This window comes from Tympanuchus pallidicinctus, unplaced genomic scaffold (assembly GCF_026119805.1).
Source record: "Tympanuchus pallidicinctus isolate F22 unplaced genomic scaffold, pur_lepc_1.0 scaffold15, whole genome shotgun sequence".
NCBI classification, from domain to species: domain Eukaryota; kingdom Metazoa; phylum Chordata; class Aves; order Galliformes; family Phasianidae; genus Tympanuchus; species Tympanuchus pallidicinctus.
Window position 1 is genome coordinate 16,181,337 of NW_026294669.1, and position 18,901 is coordinate 16,200,237.

Genomic DNA, 18,901 nt, shown 5'->3' on the forward strand with positions numbered 1-18,901 from the left:
CTAGTCCAGCCACCATCCCATCACCACTGAGGCCACTGTCCTTGCTAATCTTCATACAGTACAAATGTAAAATTGAATCTCAGTTTAGCTGAAGACTGTTACCTTCAGAGAGTGCTGTATGTCTCTTAGGCTGAAGAAATATGCTCATTCTCATCATTTATTTTCTCCTCTAGCTCTTTGCTACCTACTGTGCTGGAGTTTATTACTTCCTTCTTCTAGATTCTAGCAAAGTGATCTGTAGAAATGTTCCTTAAAATGTATAAGGCAAAACTATCTTTCACAGATGTAGCAACAAGAAATTTTGGAAGATAATATTTCAGCCATGGAGTGAATAAAGAGCTGGAAGTCCCTCTATGGTCTTCAACAATTTGCTTAAAATCACTTATGATCAAGCCTCTAAAGATTTGGTTGAAATTTAGGTATTCAATCAAATATCCATCCCTTGTATCTTTTGCCTATGTCCTAACAGCTTATTAACAAGTGATGAAATTTGGAGCCTAGCTCACACAGAACTGTTCCAGATCTTCTGTTATATCCCCAGAATGTTCTACCCATTGGGCATATCAGAGGACATCAGTAACTGTGATATTCATGCAATATAAACCTCTGGAATTTGACTCCATGAGGCAAAGTTGAATTAGGTTTTCCAAGGAAGTCTGTACCTAATAGACACTAAATATAATTGTAATATTTTAATTAATAAACAAATATACTGATATAACTATTGGCTCCTTTGTTTGCCTAAAGAATAAAAGTTTAATCCTGCAAACTATTATCTGGAAATGAACAGTAGTACATGTATGTTTTCCTCTGTACCTCAGAAAGCTAACAGATTGAAAAATTCATAAAATGGTGAATAGTATACTGCTTTACTATGAAGAACTTTGCACAAACTAACAACTGAACACTAGATTCCACAGAGTTTGTTTCTGTAGGTCCAGGACAGCCAATCACAATATAATGTATTTATGTGAATATTATACTTTAATGAGATCATTTGAGACTGTGGTTTCATACTGCAGTTTCCTTAATAAACATACCTGTAAAATGCACAGTGTACATATATGCGTAAACAGTATTCATGTTGTTTGCACACACAAAAAACTGTATACTGACCCTTATCCTCACTAACAGACAAGGACAAAAAGGCAGAAAAGAACTCCTCATCCGTCTCACGTTTCTTATTAGGATCATATGCAATCCCTTTCTTTGCATGTGTGAGCTAGCACACTGAGATATCCCTGCTCAAGAAACACTGACTTAGAAATGTAAAATCTTTCCAGTTGTGTATTGTGATCATGAATTCTAACCTTCTGCACAAGAAGCAGGTGTAGAAATGGCACTCAGTATGCTAGACTTTAAACTTACCTATTGATATGCATCAGCACAAGCCTATCTTGCTAAATTAAATGTTCATCAAACAACATTATCTTGAATTGTTTTCATATTTGGTTGTGTACCTCATTCCCAAGGATGACATAAGGTACCTGCTCTCATTTTGTTAACCTTTTTGATGTACTCATATGGAAAAGCTGCCCACAGGAAAAAGCATTATTATTATATTGTATATATTTTTATAATATATTGTATAATATTTACAATACATAATATTTATTGTTATACTATATGTATTAAATATACATTATTATATTATTATATTACATTATTATTAAAAAACAAAGACCAGATGCAGAAATTACAAGACAAAACTATGATATGCACATCAGTAGCACAGACAAAATTTGTTATCATATTGCATCTTACACTAATCAATGATCCACAAAATTAAGAAAGAAGAATTAAACCAATAGTTTTTGCTAGCATGAATCACAGAAATTAATAGACTTCCTTGGGACACCTGATACTTAGCACAGCTATTCCCAGTTGAAAACTAGATAGCTAAAACCTTTGAATTGTTTATTCTATTCAGAGCATAATATCTTTTTTAGCAGATTTTAAGCAGAATCATCAAACACTGTAAACTACCTTGAGAAAATAAATTGCAGACGAAGTAAGTCAAACCTTCCAAGGAAATCCAAACTATTTGTGAAAAAGGTAGAGAGACCTAAAACACCTGTAATCAACTTTGTAAAACTGAAAATTAACTCAAATAATGACTAGTACCTTACCTGGGTAACCTTCTCTGTTACATTGTGCGTTCGATCTTTCACCTTAGGTGCAATAATTGCTTTCTCCGAAGATGGAGAAGATGAAGATTTTTTTTCATTTTTGATATCTGAAAAGTTCAGAGTGAGTTGAGGAATTCTGTTGATTGTGCTGTACTTGTTGAGATTTGAATCCGATGTGGATCCCAACAGACTTGATTTGATATGATTGAAAGGCCCTAAAAAATCAGATAACTTACTTAGTCTTTAAGAAATACACTAAAGTAAGTTAACATTGTACAATTAATGAATGTTAAGATGTCATAATTCCAAAATAAACAAGAGAGTTAGGCAAAACAGACTATGATAACAAAAAGAAAACAGAAAGAAAGCTTACCCATATCCTGGGCTTACTTACAATACTCCAGCAGAGTGGATCTCCAGAAAAGACCCTTCACCCCAGTAGCCAGCTCTTAAATGGGTCTAGGAGAGGTGGAGCCAGTCTCCACCCCTTCCAGTAGCACAGGTGAATTGCCTTCACCTGTGCTCCTGTGGCTGACTCATTGCTGGCCTCAGGTGATCAGTCAGAAGTTCAGGCCATGACTCAGCAGTTCCCATAGACTCATTAATGTTTAAATGGATATATTAGAAGTAGCTACTTGCTATTAGTAAAATTATCCACATCTTAATAATTTTACCACTAATCAGAATCCATTTTGTTATTGGATGTAAGTATATGGTTTCCTTTACTTAAAGCCTCCAATATTCTTTACAAAGTCTGTGGAATACAAAAGGCATACCAGGTCTATGCTTACTTGTTTTCAAGTATTTCAAGAATTCTACAGTTATTCTGGCTGAGTATAAATACTATGTTCTCATATTGTTTATAAAAGCAGAAATAGGACATACAATTCTATTAGTGTCTGAACTGAGTAAAGGCTCTGTTATCATACCTGTTAGTTAGTAACTAGTTAGTTCGTTCAAAAATGCCTTCTGGCAAACCGAAAAATGGACTGGATTGTGTATTTAATCAATTTAATATTAACTTATGTCTAACATTGTCTTTAAAGACTAATTTTGAAGAGTAACAAACTCACAAAATGTGTTGGCTTAGCTGTCATGTACAAAAAAAATATTGAAAATAATAGGGACAACCACATGCAGAATATTAATTGAGTATTTAATACACAATCATCCTGCATTACTTTAATACGTCATGTTAAATAGAAAGTTTGAAGTATCACACCTCATGAGGTACATATCCATCATAATTATTCTTTTAAATATTGGACTTAACTGTTTCTACAAGTAAACAGTATGACTGATCAGTAAAATTATTTTGCACTGTTATGATAGATTTGGTCTAGAAACCAAAAATATTCAATAGAAGAGAAGTTTGATTTCGAGAATAAGACTGGAAAAGAGAAATCTACAGATGTATAGACAACAACAAGCAGTTGTGTATTTAACTAGAAGTCCTGATCTTGCTGTCACTAAAATAAAATGTGGGATTTAAGGGCTTTTTTCATATCTGCATGAAAATCTTACTGTGTCCTAATAGTGTTACTAACAATGAGCAGAATTTGGTGGTTTATCTTTTACTTTTCTTTTTAATTCCTTGGAGGAAAACAAGAACTAGTGTTACAATTCATAACCAGCCTGTAAGACAGAATAAGGCTATATGACAAGCCTGAGTAAACAGGGGATGGGCTGTATTTGCAAAATGTGAATGAGTAAATTCAAAGCAAACAGCTGCCTGGAGCATGATGGGGGTAAATTTAGGTGCTGCTGAATTCTATAACTTGATCTCTCAAGATTTTACTTGGGACTCAGAGCCCAAAGCTGTTTTGTGATGGTCAATACTTCTATCTTTTATGCTTATACATTTATGCTTTATCTTTTCAACATCAAAGTAGGGCTTTCTTTTTTTTTTCTTTTTCTTTTTGTTGTCATTAGTTGCCTGTCAAATTCTTTAGGTGAAGATTGTCTCTCCTCTACTTGGTTTAGAATGACTTCCGAAGAAGCAAACTTTTCATTTGCTTTGTTAGCTTACAAGAATTCATATATGTGATTTTTGCTTCCCGAATTCATACAAACCATATGTTCACGTAAACCAGAGGAAAAAAACCTCCCCTATTCCACCTCAATTTGTGTTACTTATCCAAGTTGCAGCTTGCTAAGATCCTAAATGGAAAACCTTGCAGTTTGTTTAGATAGTGGGAAGGGTCTGAGTCTTTGCATTGAATAGATAAGGGAGGTTCTTGAGACTTTGTGTCAATAAGGAGAGCTCCACAAGTCTTAATTTAGAATATGCATTTACCTCCAGGAAGACCTCTGAACACATATAAACTGAAGACTTCTTTGTGCAAAGCATTCATGATAGGAGGAGACGATCCCCCATGCATCCAGTGCTGGTATTAAAGAATGCCAACTTTCTAAGACTCCAACTTGAGTCTTAGAGAGTTTCTCGATAAACTACTTTATGGCAGCACCACTGTGCAGAAAGATATTCAAGCTCACAAGGGAGGGCATGTGCCCAGTAGTTAAGGTGCTCCCCTTCAACCCAGTGTTTCTGCTCTCAAAGACCTTTCAGTATTTGGTCCAGTGATTTGATACAAGACTTGTGGGTGAGTACCCTAACCACTAAATTACCAAAATCAGTCTTTCTTTCCATCTTTATGCTAGAAACACTGGTACTGAAGACACTATCAAGGAAATAGGATATTGTGCTTGAACACCTTTTTAGCCCAGGTAGGACTTGAATAAATATTTTCCACCATCTACTTTTTTCATTTAAACATGTTCTTCAAAATGATGCGGGGCTCACAGTGACTTTAGAAATTAGCAAAGGGGCTGATCTGGCTGGTGTGTGCTGTGCAGGGATAGACTGCATTTTTTTTTTTTTTTTTTCAGCTCTGCTTCTCTACATAATTGTAGCAATTAGTATTTGAATATTGAGTAGGCTTAAACGTGAGTGGAACATCTAGTTGGGACCATCCGTCAGATGAATTCTTGATATTCAAGAAACTCTAAGGTAAAGAAAACTAAGAGAGCTTAACCAAATCCACAATTAGATAGATAAGAATTTTTTTTTTTGATGGTAACTTTTCAGAAGCTTAAATTGTACTGAAGTTTTACTTTCTGGGATTTAAATCTTATATTGCTTCTGTTCCAAAGGGAATTACTCTCTCCTCTATGTAACATTCATGCCTTAGCATATGATATCAGATTTAAATTAATTGCACATGAGAATTTAACTACCTTCTTTTGCATTAAAAATTGGTGAAATATACTTATATCATTGATAATGGTAATTAATTAAAACCCCTTATTAACCCTTAAGTACAATGTGGGCTGCTACTTGAGAGCTAGTGAACTTTTCCTATATTCTCATAGCAGGAAGGAGAAAAGGAGGTCCATTACAAATCACAGTTGACACTAATTGGCAGCCTGATTGACACTTTCAGCAGAACAGGAAAGAATTAAATAAGCAGGGAGAATAATATGCATCTGCCTACTGTATAAAGGGGATTCTTTAAGGTTTAGTGTGAACTCTCCATTTGTATGGTAGGATTACATTGCCCCTGCTTACGAAATGCATTAACAAAGGATTTCACTTTCTGAGCTGTCAAGTCAACATATTTCACAAGCAGTAAATAGACTTATGAAAGTTGTTTTAGAGTACAATGACTGCATTTTTTCCCCCGAAGACTTTACCAACGTAACATGAAGCAAACGCAATGATTTCATAGTCCATGACTGCTCATGCAGTGCATGCAGTTTAAAGAGAAGACTTTACCAAGTACGCACACTTTTTGCATCATGCATGAAATCACAAACTGGTTTTCAGACATAGCTAAAATAACCGAACAATTTAATCATTGTTTTTTAGAGATGGATGATTTTCAAAATGCTGATAAAAGACACAGCTCAGTGCTGGTGAATAGAAACAACTCTGTAACTGCATGAAGTATTATTTAAACATATAACTGGTAATGAAGTGCATGCATGCACACTTTAATGCTACAGGAAGCTTGAAACCATACCCCCTGCCATCCAGGAACGTGAAACTAGTTTTAAGGAAACAAAATAGGAATAAGTGAAGATATTTCCATAGGACTCCTAATTAATAATTCTTTTACTTTTGAGATAGTTAACTGACAAGTAGCCACCTTAGTACAATAGATCGTTAATTAGAGGCCCAGCCTGATTTTTACATCCTTTCACAGGTAAAACTCCTGGTTGCTTCAACAGAAGTTTTGCCTGCTTAGACAGCAGTAATGAGTTAAACGACCTGAACTACCCTTCCCTTACCTTTGAATTAGCAGATACTTAAGTACAATAACCGTTTAACTATGCCTTCACTTTTTCCAGGGATAGGTAGTTAGTGCTTTGAGACAATAGTTAAGAGAATGACTACATGTTTAACATGAATAATTTCAGTAATGGCTCTGGCTCTAGGGGGGCCAGCATGAGAATGTTGCTTTTGAACATTTCATACGGCAGGCAAAGTAACATGCCAAAAAGTGTGGCTGTGGAGACACTGGAACATATAGTCTAGACGGATACTTTACCTTTGACATTGCGACCATTGTCTGGTTTTCAGCATAATAAAAGCAAAGAAAAAGAGAGAAAAAAAGACAACTAAAATCTACATCAGAAAACATTGCTTCCAAATATATGTGGCTGGAATTAAAATGATTGCATTACGTAAAGTTTTGGGCAGGATGAAGTCCCTTTGGCAAAGAACAGCTTGTACAACAGTTTGGAATTGATCAGCAGGAGCTGCAAAAATGAGTAGGATTGGCTCTAACTTGCATTAACAGCAAAACAACAACATTGTTTCCCCACAAGTCCTATGCTGGTTTGGAAATCCAAAGATCTAACCCACAAGACAGCAACTAGTCAAAAGCAATTAAGCCAGACTGAGGCACCCACCGCTGCGAGCAGCCCAGGCCAGCAGCAGGGGCTGCGTGGGTGGTCTCACAGGTACCTACACCTTACAGTCCTCCCAGGAGGAGTTAGGTCTCCCAGAACTGCTTTTAACGCAGCAGCAAGGTGAGCAGTGCCAATTCTCACTAAATACTGAGAAATGCTGAGGAGAAAGATGAGCCTTAAACCTTTTCCCAGCACACTGGTTGGTACCTTTGTGGAAAGTAATAGTGGAGAAGTTATCTTCATGAGGTACACCTGCTCCTCACAGGCACTTTCATCCCTGAACCTTCACCTGAGATTAATCTGTTTAATTATTTAAAGAAGTCACACGTGAATAGTTACTATCTTACCTTCTTAGGGATGTATACAAGCCCTAGGTTGTCCTCCCTTTGTACAGCTCACCCTGCCTGGCTGCAGGGGCTCGGAAAGTGTGTAAGGGCCCTGAATTTGGCGGGAACAGCTGTGTTCCTGTGCGCCGCCAGCTCCTGTTACCTGCTCTATAGATCAAGCTCTCAAAAAAGTTTGAAGGCTGCAGGAATGGCTGAGGACCCTTTCTGAAAACAGTAAAATTCCTAACGTACTGGTGTACCTGCCTGCAAAATCTGGTTTGCTGATGCTTCAGATGAGAAGAATTTGGCTGCAGTTTGTTGGAATACAGTTCCTGTGCTGCTGTTTTTGCTGTCAAACAGGTAACTACAGGATGGAATTCAACTGAGTATGCCCAAATGAATTTACAATCCTAAGTTGTCATTTTTAATGTAATACCTTTTAGTGTTTGATTGGTGCTATACCACGTAAGGACTGGAGTTTATTTTTATGTGCTGTAAGTAATTAGGGTTTTACATTCTTCAGTAGTTTCTACAGCTTCTGCTCAAAATCTGTAGTTCAAAGAAGAGGATTTAGGCTGAATCTTGGTTGTGTAAAGTAGCAGAAATGCTAAGTCAGGGCTTGAAACAGTGATGGAGAACCCGGTGGGAAGGCAGGGCCAATCCAAGGGAGTTCAGGCACGTGCAATGTACTGAGTGACCAGAAGGAGTGAAGCCGGGATCCATCCCTTCCCACACCTCATTTAAGGGTTGGCAGTGAAGGCAAGGGCATCTCTTGAGTTCCCTGTGTACCTGAGGATTTCTGAAGGTAAGCATCTTCTTTCCTTTATGTCTGTGCCCACGGCTGTTGCACTTGAGCAAGTCCTCACATGCTGTGGACTAGGACCTTGCTGCTCTGCTGTTGTTGTTGTGCTTTCCATTGCATTACACCTGACTTATGTAGATCATCTTAAAACATCGGTGGGGTTTTGCAGCTTAAGGTTAAGGCGTGTGGGGCTTTCTAGTAAAATTTAAATATCTTTTCAGCATAAGATGCCGAATTCAAACATAACTGAGAGAAGATGGCATCAAGTGTGGTTGATAATTCTAATGGGACACTGAGAACTATCCTCTCTTCTGCTGTACTTTTTGTAGAATGTGTATATATAACCTAAATAGAGGGACAGACTCTCTACTGTTTTGTATGCAAAGTAAAATTGGATGACATTGTTTTATCTGTTTACACTGTAAGGGTGTAAGATGTCAGAGGAATTTGAATGTATTATCTGCTTCTTATAGTAAAATCACTTGTTCATAGTATCTAAAACTTGAAAAATACTACTCAGTGAAAGGGAGCTTGAAATCTTTTGCTCTTCCATGCAGCCAATATTAAATTGTATGGCTATTACTGCATGAACTTTATACCATTATAAACAATAAAACTTAGTAATAGAACTTAATTTTTACACATTTTGAGAACTATCTGTGAAGTGCTTTAATCGTAATAAGTTCTGAAAATAGGAATTGACAAAACATATATATTTAAATGTGTTTTATTTGAAACGCTGGTTTAGATTTGGGAAAGTTAAAAACAAAATGAAGCATCTGTAGCACTCCAAAAGACATGTGTAAACATTGGTGTCTTTGGCTCCAGACCCTGATCTTGAAATCTTGGCTTGAATGTGAAAATGAAATATACCAAAATGGCACAGTTTGGAATAGCCTTAATTGAATTTTCAAGTTCGCTTATGCTGAAAAAACTAGAGTAAAAAAGAAGCAAAAAAATGATTAAAAGAAAAAGCATTTCTCTATTATATTTAATACAGGTGTAGCATAAGGAATAATCACTTCCGCTATTGTAGGAATTGGTCTGAGTGAGGGTGGAGCACTCAGACTTACATTTTAGGAGGTGTACGGAAGCAGAAACACTGCTGCACACCTTCCAAAAGGCAGGAGAACTTAAGTGAGTTTTACTCTTGGAGTCAGTGAATGACAGGAGAAGAATGAGCAATCATGGAAAACGAGACTCATTTTCTTATGCTATGAAAGAGTGAATACAGGTTCACATGTTTCTGAATTCTTAAAATATTCCACATACATTACTTGCCATTGAGCTTGAATAAAAATTGCACAAGTCATTAGTATCTACAAAAGCATTGTATATTTAGCAGTTTTCTGTGGAAGTCAGTTACAAAGTACTTTTCTATTCACAGAGTTTTGAAACCTCTGTTTCTTAAATTTCTCATCATTTCTTCTTCAACACGAAGAAACTATGGGTTGTACTCCATGACTTTGCATGGGGTACTTTGCCATAGTTGAGCTGCTTAATATAAATTTCATGTATTTCACTAGACATTCCATCAAGCTTTTCACTGGAGTTACTGAGGAGATTATTCTCCAATGTGTAAGAAAAAGCATTAGTTTTGGTTAGTGAATATATAATATGCATAAGAGATTTTTTAAAAATAAACTGTTCTGTCTCTGAAGTAGGATTCCATGCCATTAGAGATACTGTGTGCGAGACACACAATATGGGGACATACTGTGTGTCTCGCACACAATATCTCTAATGGGACAGAACTGTGTATGCAGTTCTGGCTTATTGTCTGAATCTTTTTTTTTTTCCTCCCCTAGTACAAATATTAGTTTTGCAGATGCTGGGACTAATTTTGCTGTTTTCCTGTACAGAAGGCAGATGGTGGTCTAAGAGCAGCTCCATGATTTCACTGGTCTGCTTAGACATTAAAAGCAGTATTCAGAGTAAAAAACAAAAAAACCCCAAAACTGGCTTATTTTCTCCCTTAATATTTTTATTGTGATTTTGGATGTCTATAGATGAGAATGTGTAGTTTTGCTTACAAATTGATAATTACTGCAAAAAAATCGTAAAAATCTCTCTTAATGAAAGACAGAATACTGACTGATTTTTCTACCATACCTTCACTTGCATGACGGTCCCTAAAAATGTTCTTCGCGTGGATGTTAAATCCTTCTATGTCATGCACTGAAGATGCTCTCCGTATGCTACAAATGCTTTCCTTTGATCTGGAATGGGTTAGTGGATTGCTTGTCGGTATCGTGTCAGGGTGAAGTCTGTCCCATTGCTGTTTAGGTGATGAATGATCGAGAGGTCCCGATATATTAACCAAAGGCGAACATTTACTTGGTTGAATCAGTGCTTTTGTGTCATCCACTTCTGAAGGGCTACAACTTTCTTTTGTAGGTGATTTAAAGTGCTTCAGAGCCACTGAGTCATCGCTGTGCTTAGATGAGTCGATTATCACTGCATCGGGATCCTCTTGTGGTAAGGACTGTTTTCTATATGTTAAAAGTCTCAATCCAGGTAACCGGAACCCAAAAAGTTTGCCTACATGTAAATATATTAAAAACAACAAGAAAGAAAAGATTGTGTTAGGTTCTTGTCATGAAAATCTGCTAATTTTTTTTTACACAAATTGAGATGGCATAATAACAGCTATAAGTAATTAACCTATTCTTAATAGTGATTTGCATTGGGATATGTAAATGTTGTGGAGGTTTGTTAAATTCCAGAGGACTTCATATTTCAGTCAAATCTAAGCTAATGAGCTCAGAAAAAGAATAAGTGTTGATTCTATGGTCTGCTTTATAACAAATAAGATGATCTATTCTGATGGTTCTTTCTGGCTTAAATCTGTGTATTTGTATAAGGCTATATATGCACTGGATTACTTTGCTTTGTGGATGTATCCTGAAACAGGTATTTATGGATCTTATTATTAGTGGAATTCCTTGTGCTTAAAACTGTGATACTGATTTATTGATTCATTGGCTACAAACTTAACAGAGCTAACCCTTCTGAAAAATCAATCGAGCATTAGTATTGCTATTATTGTTTTCAACAGCTATATTTTTATATTTAAATGAAGCATTTATTTTGAATGATGTGGCTTCCAACCCTCTGTTGCATCCATACAGTACATGCATCTTTTGCGCGTTTTTGTAGATGTAGGCTTAGTTGGGCTTGGTACATTAAATGATGTGGTAGGTGTATGGGAACTGCTGAATCATTGTCTGAACTTCTGATTGACCACCTGAGGCAAGCAATGAGTCAGCCACGGAGCACAGGTGGAAGTAATTCACCTGTGCTACTGGAAGGGGTGGAGCCTGGCTCCACCTTTCCTAGATCCCATTTAAGTGCTGACTGCCACTAAGGAAGGATCTTTTCCTAGAGATAACTAACTGTGGAGAACATTGCAAGCCTACAACATCGGTAAGCATTTTCCATTTATTATCTTCCTGTTGCAATAATCTTACTTAGGCTAAAACACTGAACACCAGTTGATTTTACGTGTCTGTATGCTTATTGATTGTGCAGTAGGCTATGCTGAATGCATGTAAAGTGAACAAAATTTGTGGCAGTAAGAAATAGCTGTAGCTGAGAGCAATTGTAAAATTCAAGTAAAATGCTATAAATTGAAAAAACATAGAGCAAGAAATGTAAAGTTTTCTCAGATTGTTCCCATAAAACAAACAAACAACAAATCCAGGCAGCGAATACTTGAAAACTGCGTAATATAATTCAGATGGTATTAGGACTTCTAATGCACAGAAGACACAGCAAAATATGGAAGAAATTATAAAGTAACAGTAACAAAATAAAATAACTGAATGGATCAGATGTCATTTCACAAACATGAACTTAACTAATTGTTTCTTTTTACTTATTCTGCAATGTGTTTTCCACTATGAGTATGCTTTCTCAGAGACCATCACAAAATGTCTTGCTGTTCCTACTTATTAGGATAAGAAATTCTGTTGAGATAAGATTTCATTCTATTCAGTTAGTTTTACCTCTCTTTGAAGCTAGCTAATATTCGTTAATATTTGGCACTGAGATTTTTCACTTCTTACTGAAATGTTTTGAGATAATAATTAGCTGATGCTTGTACATAAGTTAATACAACACATTTGATCACAGCTCAGTCATTTAACGTTTTAGAGTGTGCTATATATATTACTGAATTTAACTTGAATTTTGAATGAATTAGAGTGTCTGACTCTTAAAGGAAAAGTTGTATAAAGCCTAAAGTTGCTATACTGAAGGCCACTGAGGAGATAGGATTTGTAGTGTAGGACCTCTGATAGTTCCTGAACGTGGATGAGTGGAGAAGGAATTTAGGGACAACTCAGTTGTTGTATTTCTTCTAGTTTATTTATTCAATTCCTGGATGTTGGCAGTTTAGAAATTTCTTTTGATCCACAGATTGTTTTGAGCTCAGATCATTGATGTTTGATGGAACTTTCTTCCATGAATTTGTCTCAGTGCTTTTGATACAGAATTGTACTTTGCTCTGGAAAGTATGCTATGTCAAACATTCTCATAATTTATGTAAAACAGTGCAAGAACCACTTCTTGCAATAGTTTTACAGCAAGCAAGTTGTCAAAGGTGCTAGTTTCCTTATGTATCTCTTTTGATCTCCTTGATGAATGCAGATATAACTAAGCTATATTAAAATTTTTGTGTACCTCTGATCACCCTTACTCTTAGCTCCTTTTCATTTCTAATATAGTAACTTTTGGCAGTAGTATGAGCCACTCCCGTTCTTAGAGGTTAGCAGAGTGACTTTTCTTACAGATATAAAAATCTATAATTCACTGTTTTATCACTGGCCTTTCAGTAATTCGGTATGGGATGTCTGCAAATCTCACATCATATTCTAATTAATTTTATGACATCAGCAAACTCTAACCTTCATTCTCCAAAGAATTGAAAATGAATTTAACAGGACTCTGTGTGTCTCTGCTGATTACATCTTAAGAAATCTGGTCATTCATTTTGACCTTTCTTTCCCTATATTAAAATGTGATTCTATGTAACAATTTCCCTCCTTCTGTTTCATGACTTCAGTGAGGAATCTTCTGGGAGAAAAAAAAAAACAACAAAAAAACCCCACCTACTTTATTCCAAATGTTTAATATTAAATCTATTACTCTAATGAATATACTAACACAGCAGTGCAGTAGATAGCGAGTTCATTGACAGCACGTAGAGGTGCCAATTTTCAATCTACACATTGATATTTGGTGGTATGGACCTCAGGAGCATGCATATTTCTTCTGATTTACTAAATATACTTAAATTTTTAACAGTTGAAATCATTGAAGTATATTAAAAATATTTTATTATTTTGAATGTGCATATAAATGAGTTGGAAAAGATCTTGATCTTGGAAGCTTATTGTATAAAAGGTAAAACAAATACTGTAACTTCTTTAATCAATTACATTAATCTTAAAAATATCATTCATAAGATTTTATGGCTTTAGCTGCTGTTAAAGGATTGGTTTGTTTTTTTTTTTTTTGCTGGCACTCTGATCTAGTTACATTCATGGTGGTGCAGATGGTCTTTTCTGCTTCACCAGGTTAATATGACCATGTTATACTGCATTACTGATTCAGCTGTCTAACTGCAGCTGAGCTAGAAAGAATCTGCTGTGAGAATGCTGCTTCTTGCTGAGATTCTTGGGCATGAAATTAAAAACTTAAATGAGTAACTTTTCCCTATTCTTCTATAAACTGTAATAGATGATCTTAAAAAGGAGAGGGCTTTTAGTTTTAACTTGAATATCCTTTGGGGAATACTATTCAGGTTAGGGATAATGAGCTATATGTGTTGAACATTCAGTTGTTCTCCTGTAGTACTGTGGCTAAAACTATCAGAAAGCCCCTTCAGAATTTATCTAATTTACATCACACTTCATTGCTTAGCCCAGTAGTAATACAAGTTGGCATGAAACAAAATTCATGGCCCCAAGCCTAATGTCCCAGTACTGTCCAGCAGTCTCAATGGAGGCTTCCTGGCATAGTGCATATGGGATGAAATCTTTTGTTCAGAAGTGGACAATGCCAGCACTGTAGATATCATGTCTGAGGAGATTTATCTTGTTCTGTAATACTGAAAGTTTTTTGAGATATAATGATTTCTGTTATGAATATACAAATGATGTTACATGGAAAATCCTTATGTTTTATTGAAGGTGAAAAGCAGATTGCCAAATTCTTCTTAATGCTGAATCAGTTTGTATAACTGTGGCTTGTTAAAAGCAGTTAAGTCAGGGCCACAGTTCCAGGCTTAGATTCCACCTTTTCCTTTCAAATCTTGCTTTACTAAATAACTAATTTGCAACTGATGTAATAAGTTAGTTGTATTTATTCTCCGTGCTAGCTCAGCTAACCTTTTCTAAAGTTTCTAAACAATAGAACCCAGTCCAGAAATATACTTCCAGTTAGAGAGGACGCTTCTAAACTGTAGGCAGGCATAGTTATCTGCAAAGTCCCAAATAAACTTTTTTGTCTTCTGAAAGACTCTTTTGTTCTGTCTCGTATTTTGGGAGACCAAAGGATGGAAGATATTTAGAATTCATGGAACCTAAAATATAAGTGTCATCGATATTTTTAAGGTAAAATTTTTTATAGTTTGGTCTGTCATAGCTTGATTAGTGTGGACTTTGAAGTTCTTAGAGAAATAGGGAACTTCACCGCCCTAGATAGAACATACAAAAAAATCTATTACCTCAGACCTTAAAAATGGCATTGAATGAAAGTATATACAAAATATCCTGAAATATCTGATTCCATTGAAGACACATAAGGTGAGCTTAATATATTAAAGCAATGCTTGTGTGTTTTATTAAAAGCTATCTGGCTTTCTACCTCTAATGTATATTTGGAAAGGTGTTTTTGTTCTCAATATGTAAAGAAAAAAACTGTTCAAAATTACTTCCCTTTTAAAATTTTCACTGTTTTGCATTGAAGAACTAAAGAGAAATGAAGGTTTCAAGTTGAAAGATAACATGTTGATTAATAATAGTTCTGTGGGGAAAAAAAAAAAAAGTAGGAAAACAAGAAAAAATGATAACCTTGCTTTACCACAACAGTTGAAATTGTTGATTTCAACATTTGAAAATATTAATTTCCAATTGGTAAAGGGAAATTAATGGTATTAATGGAATTAATGGAAAACTTAATGGTATTAAGTGAAGGTGTACCATTTTTAAAGACTAAGAAATGTCTCGGAGAATTTCATGGCAGAAAAAAAGAAAAGGCAAAGAAACTTGTTCTAAAAACTTTTACAAACTTCAGTCATGAATTGCAAATTCCCTGCCCCATGAACAAAGATTTAGACTTTCCCAAAACAAAGTAAAGGAGCTCAATGCATAAAAAGTTTGCACAAGATAAACCAAGTGAGGTGTAGAAACTCTTAGAACTGTTTCCTGGTATGATGTTGTTTGTCCTAGGCTAAAGGCCCAAACTAAAATGAGCCACTTGTGTTCAGGATCAAAATGTAACTATGGTAAGGTATTGACAATCAGGTCTGGGATTGATTTATCACATTATATGATTGCTCTGGTTACAGTGTAGACCTAATTACATGTCCAGTACATAAGACTAAAGAATACAACATACATATCTGTGGAAGATCAGCCTGTTCTTAACAGAGGGAGACTTCCTTGACAAGAGTGGTAAGTTGGCTCTGATAGACTGTCCTCCAGAGTAGGAGTTAATTCTACTATACTTTTGTTCAGAATCTACTCGAAACAGTGAACAAAATTACTTTCGCAAAGGGAGCAGTCACCTCCATCTTGAAAGATTTTTTGATAGCTGAGTGACTAGTATGAAGGAACTTTCAGGATATAGGTTATCAGCAATATGTACGTGAGCAATTACTGAATTTCAGCTCAAAGGTTTGGAAATGTAATCAAGTAACTGTTGCAACAGAATCAACTGCTCTTGAGAAATGGAGTTCCTGAACATTGGCAATCTTAAGTAGCAGCACATACTTGAATGTAATCTGTGGAAATGCTGAGGCACATGATGCTGCTGTCAGTCTGGGCTCAGCAAGCCTAAGGACAGAATTACAGCAGAAGCCAATTATAGTGTGTTTTTTTTTCCCCCAGATGTAGAGAAGAATACATCAGTGGATCATTTTTTATTCAGCTCATTAAATAATCTTCATTGACTGGGTCTCTTTTTTTTCTTAGTCAGAAAAGGAAAGCATATCCAATTATTAACTTTAGAAGCTTAAATTTATAATTCTCAGCTACTGCAGACACTTTGAATCCTCTGGTGTAATCTACTTTAATTTTGGCATTTCTTTTTTTTTTTTTTTTTTTTTTTTTTTTTGCTAAAACTTAAGCTTGCATTTGAACTCTCAATATCAGCAGTCATTTTTATGTTCCTCTGTGAGTGGAAGTTATTTTGTCTTTTGATGGTGATAGCACATTTGCTTGCTTCAGGCTGTATTTATCCTAAAAAGTAGTGTTGATTAATATGATACAAGATCTTCCTGTTTACAAGTATACCTATGAGTTGTTCTAACAAAACATAGCTTTTCAAGCTATAAGATGTGCAGGGGATAAAATTTTTGGCTACACGTAGGGATATGCTGTATCTGGCTGACTAGGGAATGTAGGTGTGTTCATGGTCTCTCTGAAAAGGAAGAATGGTTATATACTATGAAGTTCATGTCCAAAGATGTTAACTGTCTATCTGTCTTCTCATTTGTTGATAGAGATATAATTACCTTTTATTCATTATGATGTGCTTATAATTGCTTAACTTTTATGAAAACAAATGTGAGTCTTTCATTTTAGTTTTTGTGGCTTTATTTATTGGGTAAAAGTGAAAAGGAAGAAAAACATAACTGTCGTGAAATAAAGCAACTATCAATAAATATTAATATATATTATATTATATGAACATTAATTATTCATTTAGCATAGTATTACGCTATCTTGCTGAGACTATGGTGGTTCTGATAGATAGGAGAAATAATTCATTTCATGCATTAAATCAAGTTCTTAAGGAACTCAACCCTACATCTCAGTTACCAGACTTCACAGAGTACTTAATGTTGTTTTTGTCTGAGACAGGATGCCTGAGGTACTTCTTATGTTTTAATAGCAAATTTATATATCACTACTAAATACCACAATGTGTTTCCTTTCATGCATTAAACTTTATATTCTTCATATAAGAACTTCTAGCAATAATAACCTGAGAAGTATTGCTACATTTGAATTTTATATCTCATATAATTATACTAAATTTAATAGTTCAGTTGTTATATCTATAGTTTTGCAGAAATAAGTATTCAGAAAGTGGAGGCAAAAGCCATATTTTGACTTATGTTCTTGTAGAGTTATGTAAAATGTAATGAGGTACTGAAATAGTAGAAACAGAACAAAGCAATAACAGGGCATTAGTAGATAGAATTTTAGAAGATGGATTTACCTGAAGAAGAGCCTCTCGAAAGGTTGTTACCATCTGAAATACAATTAAACTAGATTTACAAAAAGCTTTAGCTTAAAAAGAAAAGTTTTCAGAATATAAACAGACTATTAAGAGGGTTGAATATCAAATTTTGCACATTTTTACAAGCAAACTCAGTAGACTGAATTAACTTTCAATATAGATAATCTGCAGAAGAATTGATCTAAAAGTACATTATCTTTTTTTATTTGAAAAATTTAGAAACTATTCCATTAAGAAGAACTTGGATAATTACTCAGTTTTGTAACATAGATCAGTGTATTTCCAATTGCTAAGCTTTATGGTTTGCTAACACAGACAGGGAACTGAAGTGGCTGTATCCATGCTAATATGCTACTTCTAGTGAAACAGAACATCTAATTTCTTAGTGAGCATTGCTTTGCTAGGAAATGCCAATTTTTGTTTGGAAGAAAGTTGCTGAGAAGTTGAATAATTCACTCTCTTCAGGGAGAATAGGCTTTTTTGACAACTCTTGTTCAGGATATGACCTCAGAAGTTTCAGATTCCTTGAAGGGCTTGCATATTTCACTTCTCCATAGGAAGAACTGCTCTGACTACATGTCTCATGACTCTGCCAATTGCTTTCATGTCTTTGAAATGCCCAGCTTGCCCAAGTGTTATGCTCCTTAAAATGGTCCAGCATCTATGATAGGACTCTACACATGAGAAATAAGGCACTATGGTGGTGAAGTTCCATGTTTTTGTTTATAGTTTGTTTGCTTAACTTAAAATCTCCTGTCCATCTGAGAGATTGTCAAATCCATTTAAATATTCTCTATCTAGTAGAGTCATCTTAAGTCTGAGATACTCTGATTTTAATTTCTCACTCTTTGAGATTAATGTCTAATTTAATTTAACTTAGTGCACAAATGTATAAAGTTCTCTATGCCAATTCTAATTATGTATAATACAGAAATGTCTTAATTATTTTATTAGAGAATGATGCAAAACTGAGTGCCTTTATACTTTCTTGAGGGTATGTATTATAACCTGAGATGACTTTGTAAAATCATTATTCTGGCCTTCCAGTTTCCTCACAGTATACACCTCTTTTAAATGCCATGAAAAGAATGAATAGGTAGATCTGCTTAAAATAACAACGAAGAAAAAAATGAATCAAAATATATCACTGGAGGAGACCTCCTAAGTCAAAAATCTTGTTCATGCTCACTTCTCGTACTTATTACTTATCTGTTTAAATAGCAAGAGGAAATTTTGCAGGGACTCCGCACAGCCTATTT

General features: G+C 35.2%; 1 protein-coding gene across 1 annotated transcript in view; it reads right to left on the reverse strand.

The window, feature by feature from the left end:
* KCNH7 (potassium voltage-gated channel subfamily H member 7) overlaps positions 1-18,901 on the reverse strand; it is a 210,917-nt gene that overhangs the window by 59,078 nt on the left and 132,938 nt on the right. The window contains exons 4-8 of the mRNA XM_052674603.1: positions 17,622-17,654; positions 10,284-10,712; positions 6,680-6,700; positions 6,152-6,175; positions 2,130-2,344 (exon numbers count right to left, since the gene is read on the reverse strand). Coding sequence (XP_052530563.1) covers positions 2,130-2,344; positions 6,152-6,175; positions 6,680-6,700; positions 10,284-10,712; positions 17,622-17,654 — 722 coding nt within the window. The remainder of the gene's footprint in view (positions 1-2,129; positions 2,345-6,151; positions 6,176-6,679; positions 6,701-10,283; positions 10,713-17,621; positions 17,655-18,901) is intronic.